The sequence below is a fragment of the Corythoichthys intestinalis genome, chromosome 9, assembly GCF_030265065.1.
Source record: "Corythoichthys intestinalis isolate RoL2023-P3 chromosome 9, ASM3026506v1, whole genome shotgun sequence".
NCBI lineage: Eukaryota > Metazoa > Chordata > Actinopteri > Syngnathiformes > Syngnathidae > Corythoichthys > Corythoichthys intestinalis.
This window is the reverse complement of record NC_080403.1, coordinates 56,111,490-56,137,070: the sequence shown is the minus strand read 5'-3', so window position 1 is coordinate 56,137,070 and position 25,581 is coordinate 56,111,490. Positions and strand designations below refer to the sequence as shown.

The 25,581-nt window shown below is 39.4% G+C and overlaps 1 protein-coding gene across 3 annotated transcripts in view; it reads left to right on the top strand.

The window, feature by feature from the left end:
• LOC130921663 (dnaJ homolog subfamily C member 16-like) overlaps positions 1-25,581 on the top strand; it is a 35,802-nt gene that overhangs the window by 2,964 nt on the left and 7,257 nt on the right. For all 3 annotated transcript variants that reach the window (XM_057845815.1, XM_057845814.1, XM_057845813.1), the window contains exons 3-14: positions 4,311-4,453; positions 4,614-4,789; positions 8,525-8,709; positions 10,131-10,235; positions 11,422-11,580; positions 11,717-11,847; positions 12,673-12,850; positions 14,291-14,473; positions 14,545-14,621; positions 14,714-14,794; positions 18,979-19,068; positions 20,760-20,930. In XM_057845815.1, coding sequence (XP_057701798.1) covers positions 4,311-4,453; positions 4,614-4,789; positions 8,525-8,709; positions 10,131-10,235; positions 11,422-11,580; positions 11,717-11,847; positions 12,673-12,850; positions 14,291-14,473; positions 14,545-14,621; positions 14,714-14,794; positions 18,979-19,068; positions 20,760-20,930 — 1,679 coding nt within the window. The remainder of the gene's footprint in view (positions 1-4,310; positions 4,454-4,613; positions 4,790-8,524; positions 8,710-10,130; positions 10,236-11,421; positions 11,581-11,716; positions 11,848-12,672; positions 12,851-14,290; positions 14,474-14,544; positions 14,622-14,713; positions 14,795-18,978; positions 19,069-20,759; positions 20,931-25,581) is intronic.

Below are 25,581 nucleotides of genomic sequence, written 5' to 3'. Positions count from 1 at the left end.
TTGGGTTACTGAGATGGTTTTCAGGTATTTTGCATCATTTCCTGTTGTTTTTCGGTCACTTCCTGTTGATTTTAGGGCCTTTATGGGTCACTTCCTGTCAATTTTGGGCATTGACGGATCACTTCCTGTTTATTTTGGGTTACTAAAAAGATTTTCAGGTATATTGCGTTACTTCCTGTTGTTTTTCGGTCACTCACTTTTGATTTTGGGGCATTTCTGGGTCACTTCCTGTTGATTTTGGAAAATTTACTGGTCACTCCCTATCGATTTTGGGGCATTGACGGGTTACTTCCTGTTGATTTTGGGTTACTGAGAAGGTTTTCGGGTATTTTGCGTCATTTCCTGTTGTTTTCGGTCACCTGCTGTTGATTTTGGGGCCTTTTTTGGGTGACTTCCTGTCGATTTTGGGGCATTGACTGGTCATTTCCTGTTGATTTTTGCTTGGTGAAAAGGATTTCAGGCTTTTCGCATCATTTCCTGTTGATTTACAGTCACTTCCTGTCAATTTTGGGGCATTGACGGGTCACTTCCTGTTGATTTTGGGTTACTGAGAAGGTTTTCAGGTATTTTGCGTCATTTCCTGTTGTTTTCGGTCACCTACTGTTGATTTTGGGGCCTTTTTTGGGTGACTTCCTGTCGATTTTGGGGCATTGACGGGTCACTTCCTGTTGATTTTGGGTTACTGAGATGGTTTTCAGGTATTTTGCATCATTTCCTGTTGTTTTTCGGTCACTTCCTGTTGATTTTAGGGCCTTTATGGGTCACTTCCTGTCAATTTTGGGGCATTGACGGATCACTTCCTGTTTATTTTGGGTTACTAAAAAGATTTTCAGGTATATTGCGTTACTTCCTGTTGTTTTTCGGTCACTCACTTTTGATTTTGGGGCATTTCTGGGTCACTTCCTGTTGATTTTGGAAAATTTACTGGTCACTCCCTATCGATTTTGGGGCATTGACGGGTTACTTCCTGTTGATTTTGGGTTACTGAGAAGGTTTTCGGGTATTTTGCGTCATTTCCTGTTGTTTTCGGTCACCTGCTGTTGATTTTGGGGCCTTTTTTGGGTGACTTCCTGTCGATTTTGGGGCATTGACTGGTCATTTCCTGTTGATTTTTGCTTGGTGAAAAGGATTTCAGGCTTTTCGCATCATTTCCTGTTGATTTACAGTCACTTCCTGTCAATTTTGGGGCATTGACGGGTCACTTCCTGTTGATTTTGGGTTACTGAGAAGGTTTTCAGGTATTTTGCGTCATTTCCTGTTGTTTTCGGTCACGTCCTGTTGATTTTGGGGCCTTTTTGGGTGTCTTCCTGTCGATTTTGGGGCATTGACTGGTCATTTCCTGTTGATTTCGGCTTAGTGAAAAGGATTTCAGGCTTTTCGCATCATTTCCTGTTGATTTACAGTCATTTCCTGTCAATTTTGGGGCATTGACGGGTCACTTCGTATTTATTTTGGGTTACTGAATAGGTTTTCAGGTATTTTGCGTCATTTCCTGTTGTTTTTCGGTCACTTCCTTTCGATTTTGGGGTATTGACGGGTAACTTCCTGTTATGGATTACTGAAAAGATTTTGAGGCATTTTGCATCATTTCCTGTTGATTTTCAGTCACTTCCTGATGATTTTGGGGCTTTTATGGGTCACTTCCTGTCGATTTGGGGCATTAACAGGTCACTTCCTGTTGATTTTCAGTCACTGTTGATTTTGGGGCATTTCTGGGTCACTTCCTGTTGATTTTGGAGAATTTACGGGTCACTTCCTGTTCATTCAGGGTTACAGAACAGGAAGTGACCTGAGAATCTCCCCAAATGAATCTCCCCAGGAAGTAACGTCTAAACTTACAAACAGTTAAAATGAATTGGACGTCTATGGCCGTCAGTGGAAGCCAATGAGTTCATGTTGGGGAATTTGAGGTCATTTAGGCCACTTCCCGTTGATTTTGGTGGACTTGTAGGTCACTTCATGTTAGACATGTGCCGGTTACCGGTTTCACGGTTTACTGTGGTGTGAAAACGTCGCGGTTTCAAAACCACTAAAATTTTCCGTCATACCTTAGTACGGTATTCGCTATTTTTCATGTGCCAAAATGCAGCCGAAGTGGCTTGGTGCGGCACCGCTCACCCCTTCCCGTTTGTTGTCACTAAACAGCCAGCAAACCCAAAAACAAATCCTCCAAACACAAGGCGTACTTTTCTTCAATTTATTGAGCTCTCAAATCGTGGTGAAATATACAAATAAATACATTTAAAACGTTTTACAATTGTATTTTTCCACGTGTGATTAGGTTCAACAGGATAGCAGTAGCACCATTAAAAAGTTCGCCAAAAACAAAACACACATTTTCCTTTCAAATTCAATATACAAACTAACTAAAACTTACAAAGACGAATGTTAGCCTAGGCTAAACTGGGAGAGCAGCTTCTTTTATGTCTCACAGCCGCTGAGTGAGAGAAAAGCTTGAATGAAGGGGGGAAAGAAAAAGAAGCGCGTCAAAGATCCCTAATTGAGAGAGGAGGTCTCACTCCTCACTTTTTATTTTATTTTATTTTTTTAGATGAAACCTTTCCTCAACAATATTTACATTTTAACTAATTTATAAAACTAACTTATGCATTTTTAACTAACTTATTAACTTATGAATTTTGTTCTTTTTAACACAAATGCATGGCATCATGTAGACTATAGTTGACACAGTGGCTGAAAATGGCGAAACTTCACTTGAGCTTCCCCCTTCAAAAAAAAGTCATACAGTATATATTTTTAATTTTATTTAGAAGTGTTTTTACTTTTTATAGCAATTATTTTGTTCTTACTCTAATATTGAGCAACTTGAGCTGTGGCTGTGGGTATATACCCTACCCACCGACATCACAAAACCACGTGCTCGCTGTATGGTTCCGCCCACTTGTCCGTCATTTTGTCTCTGTATTAGCATTGGTTTCAATTGATCGAGGAATTTAAAATGCATTTCATGGAAGACCCGGTGCTTTCTGATGCCGTAAACTCACTGGATGTGTTGCATAAAAGGCGTTATGTGGAAAAGCTTCGTTCTATACAGTCGCCAGATCCATATTTGATGCCTAAATCGATGATTTTTGACCGGCTGCCTTCGCCGTCTCTGCCTGACCCTGATATTTACAACTATCTTGTCCACACAAAATCAGACTATTCTCACGAAAGTTTGAAAAACTTTAAGAGCTTGGAGGCTTATAAATGCTACGTTGCTGGTTGGGTGAAACAGGTCCTCGTCCACGAAAATTCGGCAGGAATCTATCTTGTGCTTGGAAAGGTGAGTTACGAAGTTTTCAATTCAAAATCTTTTGTTCTTGCTAACATCCACTGTCAAGTCTAATGTATTTCATGTCATTTGTCAATGGAGCTAGGGCTTTTAATGTTTATATGGATTAGCGATAGCACTCTCACTCAATGATCTTAATTGTGGTTGTCAGCCCAAAACCCTCTAAATATATATTAAATGCATCTTACCAGATATAAAATGACTACTACATAATCTGTGGTAATCGTTTGGAGCCCAGTTTTCTCGTCGAATTGCAGCAGCCCATCTCGCTCTCTCCTCTCCGTGTCTCTCGGAATCCGGTAGAACTTCAAGTCTCTCCGTCTATCTTCTCTGTTATTGCAACGGACCGCCACACACGCCTTCACCATTTTGATTATTAATGTTAACGAGCAGAAAAACACGCCGTAAATAGGATGAATGTACGTAGCCGTAACAGGTCAACACGATGTGTTGACGGACAAGTGGGCGGCACCAGTCAGGAGAGCGGAGTTGTGACGTCACGTGGGTAGGGTCTATAGTCTAGGTTCTATTTATTTTAATTTTATATAATATTTGTTATTTTTTGTTAATTTATTTATTTTCACATTATATTCATGTTCCAATTTGCAAATATGTTTTGAAAAAATCCTGTTCAATGTTTTTTTTTTTTTTTTAAAACCCATACATCTAAAAATTTTGGAGCTATAATTGCAATACCGTGATACCGTGAAACCGTGGTATTTTTGCTCACGGTTATCGTACCGTGAAAATCTCATACCGGCACATGCCTACTTCATGTTGAGTTTGAGGCATTTACGGGTCACATCGTGTTAATTTGGGGCATTTCAGGTCATTTGCTGTTGATTTTCAGTCGCTCACTGTTGAGTTTGGGGCATTTACGGGTCACTTCCTATTGATTTCGGGTTACAGAACAGGAGTTGACCCAGGAATTCCGTAGGATGAAAAACTCTCAAATCCACTGAGTGTGGGTGTCTATGAAAATCCAATTCAAACAACAACTATTTGTCCTGCACAGATTTTGTCTAACGAAGAGCGAAGGGCCAACTTTGACCGCTATGGGCAGGTGGATGAAAACCAGCCCTTTGGCCGGTCGCACCATCAACAATTCCGCAGTTTCCACAATTTCTACTTTGACGAGACTTCCTTCCATTTCACCAGGTACTACATTTTTTTATTACCGATCAATTATATCGTCTCAAGTTACGATGTTTGCACAATGAAAGCACTGAGTTTGCCAATAATCGATTGTGGGATGCTGGTCACCTGTCGACATTTTAAAGTGGGAAAATGGACAATGTCCTCTCTCTATGTCTCTCAGGTCAAGGGACTTTGCAGACAGCAAGTACTTGCTTCACCACGCCCAGTTTAACAGCGACATCCTTCCAGATAGCCACAAGAGGCCTTACCTCATAAAGGTCACCTCCGAGTGGTGCTTTGCGTGTATCCGTGTAGAGCCTGTGTGGAAGGAGATTGTGCAGGAACTCGAGCCGCTTGGTGAGCTCATTAAAAACACTCTCAACACTATTAAATATATAACGCCACTATTGTCGTCATTTAAAAATGAAATCGATTAGGCAACTGATCTTAAAACAGCTCCATCTACATTATGTGCGCTGTCATGTCAGTACAATATCATGCGATTCAACCTTAGCAACAGGTCGTTTTAGTAGATGGTAGGTTACAGTTCTCATTTTTGTGGTACTGTAAATCCACGATTTTAGATAAGTACTGGCTAATGTTGGTGAATATTAGTAGCGGACCTCTTTGACTACTCCCAGACTCAAAATTATTCATCTTTAACTTACCAATATTTAGAACAATGAATTAAAAGTCCTACGCGTGGACTTTGATCTGGTTACAGTTCTCATTTTTGTGGTACTGTAAATCAACAAATCTGTATAAGTACTGGCTAAGGTTGGTGAATATTAGTAGTAGACCTTTCTGACTACTCCCAGACTCAAAACTATGCATTTTTACGGTAGCAATATTTAGAAATATTGATTTAATGGTTCTGCATGTGAACTTTAAACAGGTTACAGTTCTCATTTTTATGGTACTGTAAATTCACAATTCTGAATAAGTTCTGGACAAGGATAGTGAATATTAGAATTGGACTCCCATACTCGAAACTATGCATTCTACTTAAAATATTAAGAAAAAGGAATTAAAAGTCCTCCATGTACTGGATACTTTGCTCCGGTTACAGTTCTCATTTATGTGCAACTGTAAATTCACAATTCTGAAGAAGTCAAGGACAAGGATGGTGATTATTAGAAGTGGACCTCTCTGACTTCTCCTATGCTCAAAACTAAGCATTTTTTTGGTAGCAATATTTGGAAAAATTAATTTAAATTCCTTCATGTGAAGTTTAACCAGGTTACAGTTCTCATTTATGTGGTACTGTAAATGCACAATTCTGAAGAAGTCCAGGACAAGGATGGTAAATATTAGAAGTGGACCTCTCTGATTTCTCCCATACTCAAAACTATGCATTTTTTCTGTAGCAATATTTGGAAAAATTGATTTAAAGTCCTTCATGTGAAGTTAAACCAGGTTACAGTTCTCATTTATGTAGTACTGTAAATCCACAATTCTGAAGTTCTGGACAAGGATAGTGAATATTAGAATTGGACCACTCTTACTTCTCCCATACTCAAAAGTATTCATTTTTACTGTACCAATATTTAGACAATTTGAATTAAATGTCCTACTTGTGGACTCTGATCTGGTTACAGTTGTCATTTTTGTGGTACTGTAAATATACAAATCTGAATAAGTACTGGCTAAGGTAGGTGAATATTAGTAGTGGGCCTCTTTGACAACTCCCATACTCGAAACTATGCATTCTACTTAAAAATATTAAGAAAAAGGAATTAAAAGTCCTCCATGTACTGGATACTTTGTTCAGGTTACAGTTCTCATTTATATGGAACTGTAAATTCACAATTCTGAAGAAGTCAAGGACAAGGATGGTGATTATTAGAAGTGGACCTCTCTGACTTCTCCTATACTCAAAACTATGCATTTTTTCTGTAGCAATATTTGGAAAAAATTGATTTAAAGTCCTTCAACCAGGTTACAGTTCTCATTTATGTGGTACTGTAAATCCACAATTCTGAAGCAGTCCAGGATAAGGATGGTGAATATTAGAATTAGACCACTCTGACTTCTCACATACTCAAAACTATTCATTTTTACTGTACCAATATTTAGACAATTTGAATTAAATGTCCTACTTGTGGACTCTGATCTGGTTACAGTTGTCATTTTTGTGGTACTGTAAATACACAAATCTGAATAAGTACTGGCTAAGGTAGGTGAATATTAGTAGTGGGCCTCTTTGACAACTCCCATACTCGAAACTATGCATTCTACTTAAAAATATTAAGAAAAAGGAATTAAAAGTCCTCCATGTACTGGATACTTTGCTCCGGTTACAGTTCTCATTTATGTGGAACTGTAAATCCACAATTCTGAAGATGTCCAGGACAAGGATGGTAAATATTAGAAGTGGACCTCTCTGACTTCTCCCATACTCAAAACTATGCATTTTACTGTTGCAATATTTGGAAAAATTGATTTAAAAGCCAACTTTAACCAGGTTACAGTTCTCATTTATATGGTACTGTAAATCCACAAGGGTCCATAAGGTTGATGAATATTAGTAGTGCACCCTTCTGACTACTCCCAGACTCAAAACTATTCATTTTGCTATTTTACAGTACCAATATTTAGAAAACTTGACGTACTTGTCCTACATGTGAACTTTGATCTGGTTACAGGTTACAGTTCTCATTTTTGTGGTACTGTAAATACACAAATCTGAATAGGTACTGGCTAAGGTAGGTGAATATTACTAGTGGGCCTCTTTGACAACTCCCATACTCAAAACTATGCATTCTACTTAAAAATAGTAAGAAAAGGAATTAAAAGTCCTCCATGTACTGTATACTTTGATCAGGTTACAGTTCTCATTTATGTGGAACTGTAAATTCACAATTCTGAAGAAGTCAAGGACAAGGATGGTGAATATTAGAAGTGGACCTCTCTGACTTCTCCCATACTCAAAACTATGCATTTTTTCTGTAGCAATATTTGGGGGAAAAAATGATTTAAAGTCCTTCATGTGAAGTTCAACCAGATTACAGTTCTCATTTATGTGGTACTGTAAATCTGCAATTTTGAATAAGTACTGGCTAAGGTTGGTGACTATTCGCAGTGGACCTCTCTGACTACTCCCATACTCTAAACTGTGCATTTTTACTGGACAAATATTTAGAAAAATGGATTAAAAGTCCTACATGCATAATTTGATCAGGTTACAGTTATTTTTTATGTGGTACTGTAAATCCACAATTCTGAAGTTCTGGCTAAGGTTGATGAATATTAGTGGTGGACCTCTTTGACTACTCCCATACTCAAAACTGCATTTTTACTCTACCAATATTTTGAAAATTTTAATTAATTGTCCTACATGTGGACTTTGATATGTTTACAGTTCTCATTTTTGTGGTACTGTAAATCCACAAATCTGAATAAGTACTGGCTAAGGTTGGTGAATATTCGCAGTGGCCTTTCTGACTACTCCCATACTCTAAACTGTGCCATTTTTACTGTACCAATATTTAGAATTTTTTTAATTAATTGTCCTACATGTGGACTTGATCTGGTTATAGTTCTCATTTTTGTTGTACTGTAAATCAAACATTCTGAAGAAGTTCTGGACAAGGATGGTGAATATTAGAAGTGGACCTATCTGACTACTCCCATACTCAAAACTATTGACTTTTACTGTACCAATATTTTAAAAAATTGAATTGTCCTACATGGGGACTTTGATCTGTTTACAGTTCTAATTTTTTTTTTTTTGGTACTGTAAATCCACCTGAATTCATTTTGGCCAAGGTTGGTGAATATTAGTAGTGGACCTTTCTGACTATCCCCATATTCATAACTATGCATTTTTACTCTACCAATATTTAGAAATTTTGAATTTATTGTCATACATGTGGTCTTTGATCTGGTTACAGTTCTCATTTTTGTGGTACTGTAAATCCAAAAATCTGAATAAGTACTGGCTAATGTTGGTGAATGTTAGGAGGGGACCTCTCTGACTTCTCCAGTACTCTAAACTACCGTATTTATTTTTAATGAAGCAATATTTAGAAAATTTGAATGAATTGTCCTACATGTAGAAGAAGGTCAAGTAAACTTGTCATTTTTCACTAGGTGTCGGTATTGGCATCGTGGACCTCGGTTATGAGCTTCGTCTGGCCAACCAGTTAGGAGCGCACAGCGCTCCCTCCATTATCGGACTGTTGAACGGCAGAGTCACCTTCTTCCGTCAGGCCATCGTTCGACAGCACCTGCGACAGTTCGTTGATGACCTTCTTCCACCAAATCTGGTGGAAAAGGTAAAAAAAAAAATCTACTGCTATCAGGTACTCCCTGTTAGAGTTGCATAGGGGCAAAAAAAAAATGAAATTTCATGAATTACGATGACGTGTTGAGAAATTTTTTTCAAAAGGAATGAATCTACTTTGATGTACTTGATGATTCTAATTAATGGTTGACCGATATATCGGCTGACTGATGTATTAACTTTTTTTTTTCCAAGATCAGAAGATGTACAGCTGAAATAATAGAACTTATGTTAGCTGTTTGTGCGCTGAATTTCTTATTAGGCTGACCGATATGTTGGCCGGCTAAAATATCGGGCCAATATATGGACATGTAAGATCGACTGATATCAGCTGATATATAGCCAATATAACTAGTATTAACATATAATACAATACAATAAATTGCATTCCTGGTGTCTTCTTGATACTGAAAATTAAACGTCAACCAATAAATCAGTTAAATAATATACAGACTTTTTCAAGATTGGTAATTGGCCAATATGTATAGAACTTATATTTTTCAATTTCAGTGTCTATATAGCCAATAGAATAACTGTTCGTTCACTGTTTGGGTAATGATCTTTGTTCATGGTGATTTTGCACCACCTAGTGGCTAGTGTCACAAAAGGAAGTAGCTACAGAAGAATTGAACATCTAATAATCCAAACCTCCCACCCCCCCAAGTTTTCCCGTTGTCATGCAAGGTTGACAGATATATTGGCCAGTGTTCCAAAAGGAAGTAGCAGAAGAAAAATTGAACATTTACTAATCCAATATATGGGCTGTTATTTCAAATTTGCCCAATATCATATCAGGAACGACCGATATATTGAGCCGATATCAGCAGATAAACTGTTATATTTCGCCAATGGAATAGAACAAGTGTTATGTTCACTGTTTGGGTGATAATCTTTGTTCATTGGGATTTGGCACCACCTAGTGGCCAATATGACAGAAAAATTAAACCTTTTAACATAGACATTTATATCATGAGTGTTTCAATTACCTTTTTTGGCATATTGGCCTTAAACATCAGGTTACAAAATTAGCTTTATATATCAGCAATCGGCTGAATTTATCGTTTAAAAAAATCCCATTTGGGTCGACTTGTAATTATTAATCATTTTATAGTGGATCCAATGAGGAATTGAATAAATATTCCTAACTAAAATAAAAGCACAACCTGTCGATTTTTTGTTTGTACTGTAATAATAAATAAACGTAGTATAAAACAAGGCAAATGTTAATAAGGGATTGTGTAAATACAGAACACTTACTTTTCCCAAGATATTGAAGCCCCCCCCATTCCAGTTAATTCTTAACATGTGAAATGACTTCCATTAGTTCATGCAGTCTGTTACCCTTGGCTTCTGTCTGTGTGTTTTTCCAATGCCAAAAGACAATATTTATTTCTATTTTTTTTTCACCTGTAGATCACTGATGACAACTCCCAGCATTTTCTGGACAACTGGCATGTTGAAAATAAGCCCAGTGTTCTTTTGTTTGACCAAGACTCCAACGTCCCCATGGTCTACAGAGTGAGGCTTCTTTTTCACCTTTTCTTCTTCCATTTTTTTTTTTTTTACAGCACTACATTATTGCTTTTTTTCATGGTAAATATTCTTTAGTTCCATTTGATATTTGAAAGCACCTACTCTTTCGCGCACTTTCCATCTATCTCTCACTCACTCGGTCCTTTTCTCTTTCCTTTCTTGTCTTTTTTCTTTCTCTCACTGTCTTTTTTTCTCTTCCTCTCTCGCTCACTTTCTCCTTCCCTCTTTCTTTTTCTTTGTTTCTGTCTTGCTTTCTTTCTCCTTTCCCATTCTCTTTTTCTCACTTTCTCGTTTTCCTTTTTTCTTTCTTTCTCATTCTTTCTTTCTCTCGGTATCATTTTCTTTCTTTCTTTTTTCTCTTTTTTGTCTTTCTCTTTCCCTCATTCTTTCTCTTTCCCTCTGTATAATTTTCTTTTTTTCTTTTTTGTTTGTCGTTTTTCTTTTTCTTAATCTTTTTCTTTTCTCTTCCTTCCTGTTTTTTCTCTTCCTCTTTTTTCTTTTTCTTTATTTCTTTTTCTCCCTTTTTCTGTTTTTTTCTTTTCTTTTCCTTTCTTTTCCTTTTCTTTTTCTTTCCTTCTTTCTTTCTTTCTTTCTTTCTTTCTCTTTCCCTCTATTTCTTTCTATTTTTTCGTTTTCTCATTTTCTCTTTATTCTTTTCTTTTTCCTTTTTCTTTATCATTCTTTCCGTTCTTTTGGTCTTTTTCATTCTCATCTGTCCGTCTGTCCTTTTTTTCTTTTTCTCGCTCAGTTTTTTTCCTCTATCCGTCTCCATGTCTTTCTGTCTTTTTTCTTTTCTCACTTTCAATTTCTTTCAATCTTTTTCCAATTTTGTTTCTTTTTCCTTATGTTTTTCTTTCTTTCTTTCTTTTTCTTATTCTTTCTTTCATCTGTCTGACTTTTTTCTTTTTTTCCTCTTTCTGGTTCTTTGTCTCAATCTCTTTCTATTGTTTTTTCTTTCTCATTCTTTTTTTCTTTCGCATTCATTTTCTTACCATCTTTCTTTTTTCTCTTGCTTTTTCTTTCTCAGTGTTTCTTTCGCAGTCTTTTTCGCTGTCTGTGCCTGCCTTTCTCTGTTTTATTTCATCTTTTCCTTTTTTATTTTTTTATATGTATTTATTTAAAACATGTATTTGATGTATTCCAATGAAATTCCTATTCTTGTCCTCTGCAGTTAACAGCATTTGCCTTCCGAGACTACGTTCATTTTGGCTACGTGGACCAGGGGGACACGCACAATATTCAGCTTCTGAGCCAGTTCAACATCAATTCGTACGCCCCCACCATGCTGCTATTTAAAGAGGACACCAGCAAGCCGGTGGACATCATACAGGTACTTTTACTGGTCTCTGTTGAATTAAGCCATGTTAGATCGCGTTCTTTTTGCCTTATGACCTCTTTGGTATTTTGGACATCATGCTAGTGAGTGCGGTTTCATGCAAACCTTCTCTTGTTAATTGTTGATCCAGGCTAGGGGAATGAAGCGGCAGGTGATGGACGAGTTTGTCTCCAATAACAAGTTCCTACAGGTTCCCCGGCTTGTCAACCAGCAGCTCTTTGATGAGCTGTGTCCTATCAAGCAGTTTCACAGGCGGCGAAAGTAAGGAATCAAAGATCTCCTGTTCTTGCCACCGCTCAAAAAAACAACAGGGCCGAGAATCAAAAGTGGTATTTGCCATGTGGCAAAATGGATTTTGCCATGTGGAATTATTTTCGCGATGTGGCAAAATGAATTTTGCCATGTGGCAAAACTGATTTTGCCATGTGGCATTTCTTTTTTTTTGCCATGTGGCATTTTTTTGCCATGTGGCAAAATTGATTTAGCCTTTTTTTTGGTATGTGGCGAAATGGATTTGTTTTTCGCATTTTTTGGGGGGTATATGGCAGTTTTGAAGGCCATGCATGTCCATGCCATTGATGGCTATGCACATCCAAATTTTCGATTCATATGTGGCTGTGATTTTTGACCATACACTTAGCATTACAGCACATTGATATTCAACTGGCAACCAAGGCAGAAATTTTCCCAAAATCCAAATCCATTTTGCCACATACCAAAAAAATGCCACATGGCAAAATGTATTTTGTCAAATGCCAGAAAAAATGCTACATGGCAAAATTCATTTTGCCACATGGGGGAAAAAAAATCCACATGGCAAAATCAATTTTGCGACATTGCAAAAAAAAAAAAGCCACTTGGCAAAAATAATGCCACATGGCAAAATCAATTTTGCCACTTAGCAAAAAAAAAAAAATGCCACATGGCAACATCCATTTTGCCACATGGCAAAAAAAAGCCACAAGGCAAAAAAATAAAAAATGCGCACATGGCAAATACCACTTTTGGGTTTCGCTGTCTCTCCGAAACAAGGCATTTTGCAGCCCAAAAAATACTTTGAAATAAAAGTTTGACCCTGTCCTTTAGGTATTGCGTACTGCTGATTACCAGCGAGGACCAAGCATTCCTTCCTCCAAATAAGGCCTTCCTGGACTTTGCCACATTTAACAGGAAAGACGTGCTACGCTTTGCGTACGTCTACCAGCGTCAGCAGCAGCCTCTCTGCCAGGCTCTGCTTCCCAACCAGGCTGTAGTGTCGCCACAGGTCAGTGGTGTGTACGCACCCATCAGCTGTCAATAATTAACTTCATTTGTAGACTTCATAATGTATTGACGGGACGCGGGGCCGATAAATAGGGCACCAGCATTGTTGGCGAGGCCGTCAAAGCTGACACAGTGGAATCACAAAAAGCTTTTTTCGTTGAAAATTCTTGTGATTTAATGCTTAAATCCCTGAATTCTTTTTTGATACGGACTTAAAACAGTCTCGATTCTTGGTTAAAAGCAAAACAAAACCAAGCAGTTAGCATTTATTTTACGTAAATATGTCGAAGTACAATGCTAGTCAGTTAGTGAATGTAGCTAGCGGCCTCCTTATCTAAATAGAGCTTTACCGGTGAAAATTCTTGTAATTTAATGCTTAAATCCTCAAATTCTTCATAGATATGGACATAAAACAATATATAGTATCCATTCTTGGTTAAAAGCAAAAAAAAAACAAAAAAAACGTGCAGTTAGCATTTATTTTAAGTAGAAGGTGTCAAAGTACCATACTAGTCTGTTAATGAATGTAGCTAGCGGCCGCCTTATGTAAACAGAGCTTTTCCGGTGAAAATTTTTGTGAATAAATGCTTAAATCTCTGAATTTTTAGAGATTTTGATGTAAAAGAGGCTCATTTCTCGGTTGAAAGAATAAAAAAATGTGCAGTTCGCATTTATTTTACGGAAATATGTCGAAGTACGATGCTAGTCTGTTACTCAATGAGGTGGCCGCCATATGTAAACAGCTTTTCCGGTGAAAATTCTTGTGAATAAATGCTTAAATCCCCGAATTCTTTATAGATATAGACGTAAAACAGTCTCGATTTTTGGTTAAAAGCAAAAAAATGTGCAGTTAGCATTTATTTTACGTAAACATGTCGAACTACAGTGTGAGTCTGTCAGTGAATGTAGCTAGCAGCCTCCTTGTGTAAACGAAGCTTTTCCGATGAAAAGTAAGATGAATAAATGCTTAAATCCCCGAAGTCTTTATTGATATTGAGATAAAACAGTTTTTTTTCTTGGTTAAAAGCAAAACAAAACCATGCAGTTAGCATTTATTTTATGTAAATATTGCCAATGCCGTCGCGGCTAATTTCTCCCATTGATTTTTTTTCACGTTTCAAAATGGTACGAAAAATATAATAATTACCATGAATCCTCGAACAAATCACTCCTGAGACAATCCTTTCTGTTTGTATGTGGTACAGCTTTCGTACTTTTTCAACCTAAATCCGGCGTTAAATCAGTGCATGTGACCGACTGCTAATAAATGAAGCTGAGTGTGGGACGGCCCCTTTCCTTTTGAGGTTGGGGGCACCTTCTGTTGATGTCCGGGTCATTTCCTGTTGATATTGTGTCACGTCCTGTTAATTTTGGGGTCACTTCCTGTTGATGTCGGGTCACTTCCAAAGTGTAGCATTCCATTGAATGTTTCCTCTATCAGGTGGTTATTCTGGAGAGGCGTAGCCCTGCTGGCAAGGTGCTGTACCGCTCTGTGATTGGTGGGTGGAACGGCAGCGAAGAAGATAAATCCCGTCTCCTCGAGCATCTGGAGCTGGTTCAGAAGGACCCCACCTATCTGACCTCGGATGCCACTTTGCCAGAACTCAACAATGAGATGGCCCCTGTAAGACAGCTCAAACCAACGTGAATCACAAATCTTTTTTTCCCCGGTTGAAATGTTTATTTTCCATTTAGATTTTTCTGATTCAATGGATGAACGCCGCTCGTGATTACATCCATCAAATTTATGATGACCTTCTCTACTCAAACTGGTAAGACTACTACATTCATCAGTATGTATTCTACCTGTAATGCTGTTATGTAACTACATTCCAGTAAGATTGAATATGACTATTTTTTCAAGGCGAGAGATGATGCCCATCCTCTCATTGATCTTCTCGGCGCTATTCATTCTTTTCGGGACGGTCATCATCCAGGCCTTCAGGTTGGGGAATAAGCTTTTTCTGCTCTATAAATTATACTACACTGGTATGAAAAAGTATCTGAACCTTTTGGAATTTCTCACATTTTTGCATAAAATCATCATCAAATATGATCTTATCTTTGTCAAAATCACACAGATGTAAAATCAGTGTCTGCTTGAACTGAAACCACCCAAACATTTATAGGTTTTTGTATTTTACTGAGGATAACAGGCAAACAATGACAGAAAGGGGTAAAATAAGTAAGTGGACCCTCTGCCTAAGGAGACTTAGGCCGTGTCCACACGTAGCAGTTTTTTTTTTTTTTTTTTTAAACGAGGATTCTGCCCCAATACGTCGGGGAAAAATAATTGCGTCATCACCTGCACGTTTGTGTAGAGAAAAAAAACAAACAAAAAAACTTCCACAGCCAACCGCTTTCATTCATTTTTAAGTACATTCAAAACAATAAAATATTTGTCCAAAATTATTTGGCATCTGAGGTGTCCCGTAATAATTTCGCAGCATTCTTTACACACAAAGTACTAAAGATTAGACAGACTGTGTGCAACTCCGGATTAACAAATGTTACACTAAACGCCTCCCAAAATGTCCCCCACGTCAATCTTAGACAGTTTAGCCTCCTGGACTATGCCACTTTAACAGAAATTGTGTCGAAATTAAAGCCCACAACATGCTGCCTTGACATCCTTCCTTCAAACTTTTTCAAAACTGTTTTTCATTGCATAGCCCCAGACATACTTCAGATTATAAATACTTCCCTCCAAACAGGAGAGTTTCCTCAGACTTTAAAAACTGCAGTAATAAAACCTCTCCTAAAAAAACCTACTCTGGATGCCTCAATCATTAGTAATTACAGGCCAATATCAAATCTGACATTCCTGGGGAAAATTATCAAAAGGGTTGTGTTTGAACAGATCCAGACTTTTATGATGCAAAACAATCTTTTTAACTCATTTCAGTCTGGATTTCGGCCACAACACAGCACCGAGACCGTGCTTATCAAAGTCCTATATGATATTCGTCGGAATACTGATGCAGGCAAATCATCTGTTCTGCTACTATTGGATCTCAGCGCCGCATTTGACACGGTTGATCACAACATACTACTCAGCAGATTGGAACAGTGGGTAGGGCTTACTGACACTATTCTTCAGTGGTTCACATCCTATTTACATGATAGGGATTTCTTTGTGTCAATTGGAAACTATCAGTCAGAACGAACCAAATTCACGTGTGGAGTCCCTCAAGGGTCAATTCTTGGACCACTCTTATTTAACATCTATACGCTTCCGTTAGCTCAGATAATGGAACAGTACGACATCTCCTATCACGCCTATGCAGATGACACACAACTGTACATTTCTGTGTCCCCACATGATTATAGTCCCTTAGTCTCCCTGAGTAAATGCATTCGTCAAATCAATGAATGGATGTGCCAGAATTTTCTCCAGTTAAATGTGGAGAAGACAGAGGTGATCATTTTTGGGCCAAAAAAGGAAAGGTCAAAGATAAGCAGCCAACTTAGCACAATGTCACTTACAGCTACAAATCAAGTCAGAAACCTTGGCGTAATTATTGACTCAGACCTAAAATTTGATAGCCATCTAAAGTCCGTCACTAAATCCGCTTATTACCACCTAAAAAATATAACCAGAATTAAGGGGCTTCTGACTCAACAAGACATGGAAAAACTTATGCATGCATTCATTTTCAGCAGATTGGACTACTGCAACGGTATATTTACAGGTCTTGATAAAAAATCAGTCAGGAAGCTGCTGCTAGTACAGAATGCTGCAGCCAGAGTCCTCACAAATACAAGGAAGCTGGACCACATTACACCGGTTTTGAAATCGCTACACTGGCTTCCAGTAAGTCAAAGGATAGACTATAAAATACTACTGCTCGTCTACAAAACACTTAATGGCCTTGGACCAAAATACATGCTTGACTTGTTAGATTCCTATGAGACATCTAGACCCCTAAGGTCGTCTGGAACGGGTCTTCTGCATGTTCCCAGAACAAGAACCAAGCAGGGTGAGGCAGCATTTAGTTATTATGCTCCTCACCTCTGGAACAAGTTACCCGAACGTCTGAAGTATGCTCAAACTGTTAGCTCCTTTTAATCAGGGCTAAAAACGCTTTTGTTTAGCACTGCATATCCATAACTGTCTATATATTTCAATCTACCTGCCTTCTATTCCTCTTGTGCTCATCTCCATTGCTGATTTCAATGATTATTAGTAGTAGTAGTTTTTGCTTTATTTGTATTTTTGTTTTATTTTTATTTATTTATTTTTATTCTGTGATTAAATGCGATCATTTGTCTTGGTTTTTACGTTGTGTTGATTTAAATGTGATTTTTATGGTCTTCATGTGATGTAAAGCACTTTGAATTGCCTTGTGTTGATTTGTGCTATATAAATAAATTTGCCTTGCCTTGCCTTGCCAAAATACCTATTATTCAATAAGAAGCACAGCAAGAGTTTGTAAAAAAAAAAAAAAAAAAAAATGGAAGCAAAAAAGCGCCTATTTAATATACTCCAAATGTAAAAATTGGTCTCATGTGTGACGTGAGGACAAAATTTGTCACAGCCAGTGACGTAAATCTTCGGTTATCAGTGTCCACATGATGGAGCCACAAACGCAGAATTCACAAATCTTCACCTTCTCCGTCGTTTTTAAGAACCCTGGTTTAAACCTGCGTGCGCATGTGGATGACAGGTCAAACTTTAAAAAAATATCTTCTTTTTGCCAAATACCCTGCTACATGTGGACATGGCCTTAAAGAGCAGTCGAAACCAATTTTGACCAAACAATTGAAGTCAGGTGTGTACCCAATCACTGATGACTGGTTTAAAGCTGCCCTGCCCACTATAAAACACACACCTGGTAAGAAATGTCTTGATGAAAAGCATAATGCATCATGGCTCGATCAAAAGAGTTGTCAGAAGACCCGCGATCAACGATTGTTGATTTGTATAAAGCTGGGAAAGGATACAAAACCATCTCTAAAAGTCTGGATGTTTATCAATTGACAGTCACAGAAGTTGTCTACAAATGGAGAGAGTTTGGCACTGTTGCTTCTCTCCCGTGGAGTGGCCGTCCACCAAAGATGACGCTAAGAGTTCAGCGCAGAATACTCAGAGAGGTAAAAAAAGAACCCTAAAGTGTCTGCTAAAGACTTACAGAAATCACTGGCACAGTCCAATATCTCAACTATATGTAAAACTATGGCCAAGAATGGTGTTCATGGGAGGACTCTACGGAGGAAGCCACTGCTGTCAAAAAAAAGCATTGATGCTCGTTTAATGTTCGCGAAAAAGGCACTTGGACACTCCGCAGAAGTTTCGGCAAAATATTTTGTGGACTGCTAAAACCAAAGTCGAATTGTTTGGGGATACCGCACAATGTCATATGTTGAGGAAAAATGGTACAGCTCACCAAAATCGACACCTCATCCCCACCGTGAAGCATGGTGGAGGGAGCATCTTGATTTGGGGCTGTTTTGCTACATCAGGGCCTGGATGACTTGCAATCATTCATGGAAAAATGAATTCAAAAGTTTTGCAGGAAAACCTGAGGCCGTTTGTCAGACAGTTGAAGCTAAAAAGAGGATGGGGGCCGTAACGAGACATGGATCCAAAACACAGAAGTAAATCAACTTCAGAATGGTTTCAAAAGAACAAAATACACGTTCTGGAGTGGCCAAGTCAAGTCCAGACTTGAACCCCAATGAGATGCTGTGGCATGACCTAAAGACAGCGATTCATACCAGACATCCCAGGAATCTGACAGAACTACAGCAGTTTTGTAGGGAAGAATGGGCCAAGATTAGTCCCGATCGATGTGCCAGACTGATTTGCAGCTACAGGAAAGGTCTGGTTGAAATGATTGCTGCCACAAAATAATAAATGTGATGGTTCACTTACATATTTTTCCACCTTCAGTCATTGTTTGCTTACTATCCTCTTTAAAATATGAAATCCTATAAATGTTTGGGTGGTTTTAGTTAAAGCAGACACTGTTTTTTCATCTGTGTGATTTTGACAAAGTTCAGATCACATTTGATGGTGGTTTTATGCAGAAATGTGAGACATTCCAAGAGGTTCAGATACTTTATCATACCACTGTATAGGGCAGAACAATGTTTAATGACCTGGGTGTTCACTTTTTTGTATTTTAGTGAACCAGGTGAGACCAAACCACGGAAACCGGCAACAAAGGAGCAACCTCAATCAGACGACGATACATCAAATCGGTCCGCTACCTTCAGGTAACCGCATTACATATTAGTATATACTGTATGTATGGAGTGTATATAAAGTGGGGCAAATAAGTATTTAGTCAACCACCAATTGTGAAGTTCTCCTACTTGAAAAGATTAGAGAGGCCTGTAATTGTCAACATGGGTAAACCTCAACCATGAGAGACAGAATGTGGAAAAAAAACAGATAATCACATTGTTTGTTTTTTAAAGAATTTATTTCCAAATTAGAGTGGAAAACAAGTATTTGGTCACCTACAAACAAGCGAGATTTCTGGCTGTCAAAGAGGTCTAACTTCTTCTAACGAGGCTCCACTCGTTACCTGTATTAATGGCACCCGTTTTAACTCATTATCGGCATAAAAGACACCTGCCCACAACCTCAGTCAGTCACACTCGAAACTCCACTATGGCCAAGACCAAAGAGCTGTCGAAGGACACCAGAGACAAAATTGTAGACCTGCACCAGGCTGGGAAGACTGAATCTTCAATAGGTAAAACGCTTGGTGTAAAGAAATCAACTGTGGGGGCAATTATTGGAAAATGGAAGACATACAAGACCACTGATAATCTCCCTCGATCTGGGGCTCCATGCAAGATCTCACCCCGTGGCGTCAAAATGATAACAAGAAGGGTGAGCAAAAATCCCAGAACCAAACGGGGGGACCTAGTGAATGACCTACAGAGAGCTGGGACAACAGTAACAAAGGCTACTATCAGTAACACAATGCGCCGCCAGGGACTCAAATCCTGCACTGCCAGACGTGTCCCCCTGCTGAAGAAAGTACACGTCCAGGCCCGTCTTCGGTTCGCTAGAGAGCATTTGGATGATCCAGAAGAAGACTGGGAGAATGTGTTATGGTCAGAAACCAAAATGTAACTTTTTGGTTGAAACACAGGTTCTCGTGTTTGGAGGAGAAAGAATACTGAATTGCATCCGAAGAACACCATACCCGTTGTGAAGCATGGGTGTGGAAACATCATGCTTTGGGGCTGTTTTTCTGCAAAGGGACCAGGACGACTGATCTGTGTAAAGGAAAGAATGACTGGGGCCATGTATCGAGAGATTTTGAGTGAAAATCTCCTTCCGTCAGCAAGGGCATTGAAGATGAGACGTGGCTGGGTCTTACAGCATGACAATGATCCTAAACACACAGCCAGGGCAACAAAGGAGTGGCTTCGTAAGAAGCATTTCATAGTCCTGGAGTGGCCTAGCCAGTCTCCAGATCTCAACCCAAAAGAAAATCTGTGGAGGGAGTTGAAAGTCCGTGTTGCCCAAAGACAGCCCCAAAACATCACTGCTCTAGAGGAGATCTGCATGGAGGAATGGACCAAAATACCAGCAACAGTGTGTGAAAAGCTTGTGAAGAGTTACAGAAAACATTTGGCCTCTGTTATTGCCAACAAAGGGTACATAACAAAGTATTGAGATGAACTTTTGGTATTGACCAAATACTTATTTTCCACCATGATTTGGAAATTAATTCTTTAAAAATCAAACAATGTGATTTTCTGTTTTTTTTTTTACCACATTCTGTCTCTCATGGTTGAGGTTTACCCATGTTGACGATTACAGGCCTCTCTAATATTTTCAAGTGGGAGAACTTGCCCAATTAGTGGTTGACTAAATACTTATTATCCCCACTGTATGTGTGTGTGTAGTTTCTTAAAGTTTTTTTTTTTCCTTTTGGTCCTTGCAGCCGTCCCCCCAAGAAGGATTTTGTGGAGGTGACAGAGTTGACAGACGTCACATACACCAGTAACTTAGTCAAGCTGCGGCCGGGCCACATCAACGTTGTACTTGTGCTAACCAACGCCTCGAAGAATGCCTTGCTGCGCAAGTTTGCCAAAGAAGTCTTTTCTTTCTCTGGGTAAGTTTTTCAGGAATTATGAACATTGTTAACAACAATTTGGCATCATTAAATGGACTTTTCTGTTCTGACTTTAATTCATAGGAAGCCAGTTTAACTATTTAATAATATCATCCAGTTTCCTTGTATTTGTAAAGACTCTGGGAGCTTCCTGATTTTTGTCATTGTTAAGACCTGTTAATATACGATAACAATAGTCCAGTCTACTACAAATGAACGCATGGATAGGTTTTACTGTGTCTTGTTTGAACTAAAGCCCCTTAAAGTGCCTGTGACACGAAAAAGCATGTTTATTTCATAATACACGCGGTATTTTATGCCCCTGAATGATATGGGCCGCTTGGATGTGTGTGGAAGCGATCGCTATTTTTATTTAGTTTTTTGAATCCCGCGGCATGAAAATGAGTGACTTCCGGCTTCGGTCTCGCATTGAGGAGGAGGGCGCTGTGACGTGTACGGTAGAAGACGTCCTCTTCACTAAACAGCCGTACTGTTGTGTATGAGGACGAAGGATTCAGCTGATTTTGGGGATTAATACGTTTATTTTTCGCATCACGCCAGCCAAACGGCTTCAGAAAAATCATTCTGTATGAGGGAGAGGCGTATGCGCCTTTTTGGAGTTTCAAAAGGTTCCCATTCACCGTGGATATTTACTGTGCCATTGGACTTACGAGGAAGTGAGTAAACATCTTGTTTTGTGTTATGTCAAATACGAATACAGCGATTACAAAGTAAACACTACAAACTTCCTTTAAATGAAGGACTACTTACGTTTGATCATTGATAGGCATGTAAAAAGCTCTCCTAATGCTCATTAGCAGCAGCCCGTTAGCTGCACAACAACTCCAGCCACCCTCCTCCGGGGAACGAACTGTAAATTGCTCTCCGCCGGGCGGTTTGCCGATCCGCAAAAACAATCGACAACCGGGTCGTCATGTCAAATAATCCAGGATAGTTATGTGTGATTTACCGCTTCGAAGACTTTGAAACATCACTCGGTTCGGGTTAGCATGTTGGCTAGCTGTCACGCCTTCTGGTTTGTTTACATTCTCCGAAGCCGGGGAAGGGAAATGACATATGTCCGATTTAGGTGTCATAAAATATCGTTCGGGAGGTGCGACAGTAAAGGTGAAGTCGACAGTTTTGACCGTTATGGAGTAATTTTGCCATGTCGTCCTGAATAAATGCATTTTTATTATTTCATATTCCATTCAGCACAAGACTGTTATTTGTCATGACCATGCCATTTATTTAGCAATTGGGGAAAATACTTGGATAAAAAGAATATCCTGTAAAAATATTGGAGTAGAGAGACTGAAACAATGACATTTTGCGGCTCTCTTCGTCGCGTTTTCCTCGTTCTGAATAATTCCCCCTCAATGGGCTGAATAGTAAAACCGATGAGCCCAGTCTACCGCTGACGTCATCCACCTGTTGGGGACGCTAAAGCCCTATAATGGTAGGCGTGGCTAACCGGCAGATTAAAAAACTAATTTCTCGTCATCTGTGCTTTGCTAAATTGTTGTATATAGTCGAATCGTCTCAAAATATGATTCTAATTCACATAATAATGCCATTTAAGACTTTTTCTCGTGTCATATGCTCTTTAACTGTGGCTATATTTTTTAGGTGGTTGTAAGCAGATTTAGTGACAAACGTTAGATGGCTGTCCAAACTTAGGTCTGAGTCAGTCATTACACCAAGTTTTCAGGTTTGGTTTGTAGTTGTGACTTTGTGACCAGGTGAGGGCTGATCTTTGCAAAAACACTTTTCTAACCCACTTAAGACTTGCTTCTAATCATAAGCAATCACGCAACAAACACACATTCCTTTATGTCCGTGCTCGTACAAGCATGCGCGCCATGCACGAGCTGCAGTTACGCTTTAGGCCGGAGGTGGCAGTCACGAGTAAAAAAAAATAAAAAAAAACTCAATAAAGCACTTTTAAAAACAAACCAGGCAAATAATAATGAATACATCTATCATTACTTGGCCTTCAGGTCTTGAGTTTGATATGTCTTTATGACAATAACTGGACTTTATTACCGTCTTGGATTTTTGGTTTGCAAAGCTTGCGTGAATTGTTATTGATAACTTATTTGGGAATTAACATGAGCAAAAAAATTGTCAAAATCGTTCTCATGCTTCCGCCTTCCTTGCCCTTTTCTACCTGGGCATCCTCCTTGGGCCTCGGCGGGGTGTCGCCCCCTTCAGGTAGGGATCCTTTCCTGCCCCGCCCTAGTGGGCCGTGGAGGTCCCCCGGTGTGCTGCATCACCGGGGGGGGGGGGGGTTGCGGCGGTAGCTGGGGGTCTGGGTAGGCAGGCAAATGTCAGGGCAGGTGTGGGCCGGCGGTAGCACGTTCCCTCGTCCCTTCCCTGAGACCTGGTTAATGGGGGCGTGGCTGGTCTGGGGAACTGCCCGAGGTCCCGGGGTGATGACGGTGGCCTCTTTGCCGGAGCTGCGGGAGGAGGCGTTAGCCGCGCTCGTTCCCCCTGTGATTGGTGTGGGCGGTGCCAGGGACCAGGGGTACCCCCAACACAATATTTCCACTTTTCTGCAGGACTATCACATGTCCGAGTGGGTTCACACATGACTAGGTGCAATTAGACCCACTCAAGTCAAGACATTGTCGGTTCCAGGATTAGCGATCAGGTAGCATAGAACAGAATGTCAACATATCCACTCTTACAGGTGATTACACTCTTTCTCCTCGGTTATCAGGCCCCCCACATATTATTCGCAGGTAAATATAATTAGCTAACGATAGCACCACTATGTTCATAGGTAGTATGAATGTGTAATAATGTATTTCTTGTTGTCTTGAGTAAGGAGCAGCCAGATTTAAAATAATACTCCTATAATTGCACATACTGTGCCCTCCATAATTATTGACACCCCTGGTTAAGATGTGTGTTTTAGCTTCTATTTTTTTTTTATTCAAATAATATGGGACCTTAATGGAAAAAAAGAGAAAAGGCCAACCTTCATTACAAGTGCATTTATTCAGTGAGGAAAAAAATCCCACATAAAGAAAAAATTATTTGACATCAAATAATGTGTTTCACAATTATTAGCAACCCTGGTGTTAATACTTTGTACAACCCCCTTTTGCCAACAAAATAAGGTCCGGGGACTGAGATGGCCATGGGAGGAGCTTGATTTTGTGACTGGTGAACCATTCTGCGTAGATTTGGCCATATGTTTAGGGTCATTGTCTTGCTGAAAGACCCAGTGACGACCCATCTTCAGCTTTCGGGCAGAGGGCAACAGATGTTGATTTAAAATGTCCTGGTATTTCAAAGCATTCATGATGCCATGCACCCTAACAAGGTTCCCAGGGCCTTTGGAAGCGAAACAGCCCCACAGCATCACTGACTCACCCCCATACTTCACAGTGGGTATGAGGTGCTTTTCAGCATGCGCATCTTTCGTGGCACGCCAGACCCAATTAGAGTGTTTGTTGCCAAAAAGCTCAATCTTGGTCTCATCTGACCCAGGTGAAGCCTGGGACCGTGTGCTTTGGTCAGATGAGACCAAATCTACACAGAAATGGTTCACCAGACACAAAATCAAGCTCCTCCCATGGCCATCTCAGTCCCCAGACCTTGTTTTGTTGGCAAAAGGGGGTTGTACAAAGTATTAACACCAGGGGTGCTAATCATTGTGACACACATTATTTGATGTCAAATGATTATTTCTTTATGTGGGATTTTTTCCCCACTGAATAAATGCACTTGTATTGAAGGTTGGATTTTTCTCTTTTTTTTCCATTAATGTCCCATATTATTTGAATTAAAAAAAAATATTAGAAGCTAAAAAACACATCTTAACCAGGGGTGCCAATAATTATGGAGGGCACTGTAACTCATTCACTCCCAGCGATTTTCACCGGAGCAAGGCCCTTCGCCCCTGGCCGTTTTACTGGATTTTGACTGATCTTGCAAGGCCCACAGAAAATTCTGTTCTATTGCTATATAAACATGGAACCCACCAAAAGAAAGATTAGACTCTCTTCTTTCAGCAGAAAAAAAGAAAGTTCATATCTTTTTCCAAATCTTGAGAAATCAACATTAGAAAATAGCTTAGTTTGAGCGATTTTCCTATTTCTGATGAAAAAACGGAGAAATTGAGCTTTTTGTGAAAGCATACATTTCAAACATAACTTTAACACAGCTATTTTTGCTTTAGTTCCATCCCAAACATCTGAATAATGTTTTCATTTTACAATATAACAGAAACAACAAGACAAATAGGGCTTTTGATAGCAAAGTAACAATTTATTTACGCATAACTAACTGAAAGATGACGCTATTGTAGCCGCGACGGCCGGTTAAACTTTTCCATCATCGTTGCCCGTTTCAAAAAGATGAAGTTTTTTGAGTCTCTGTGGGCTCTGCTCGCGAGCAGCACGGGCTCAACGGCATCTAGTGGTCCCGGTCGTTCTGCTCGGTCGTCCAGCGCCCAGCATCCCAGGCGTCCTACCGGTTGTTCTGCTTGGTGTCCGCCGCCTGGCATTCATTCAGTCGTCTTCTGCCGGCGCCCCGACTTTGCGGCTCTCGTTGCCGTTGAATAGGGTTGCGGGTCTTACCAAATGCGCTACTGCCCTCCAGTGGCCAGTTTTATTGCTTTAAAATGGATTTTCAGATTTGT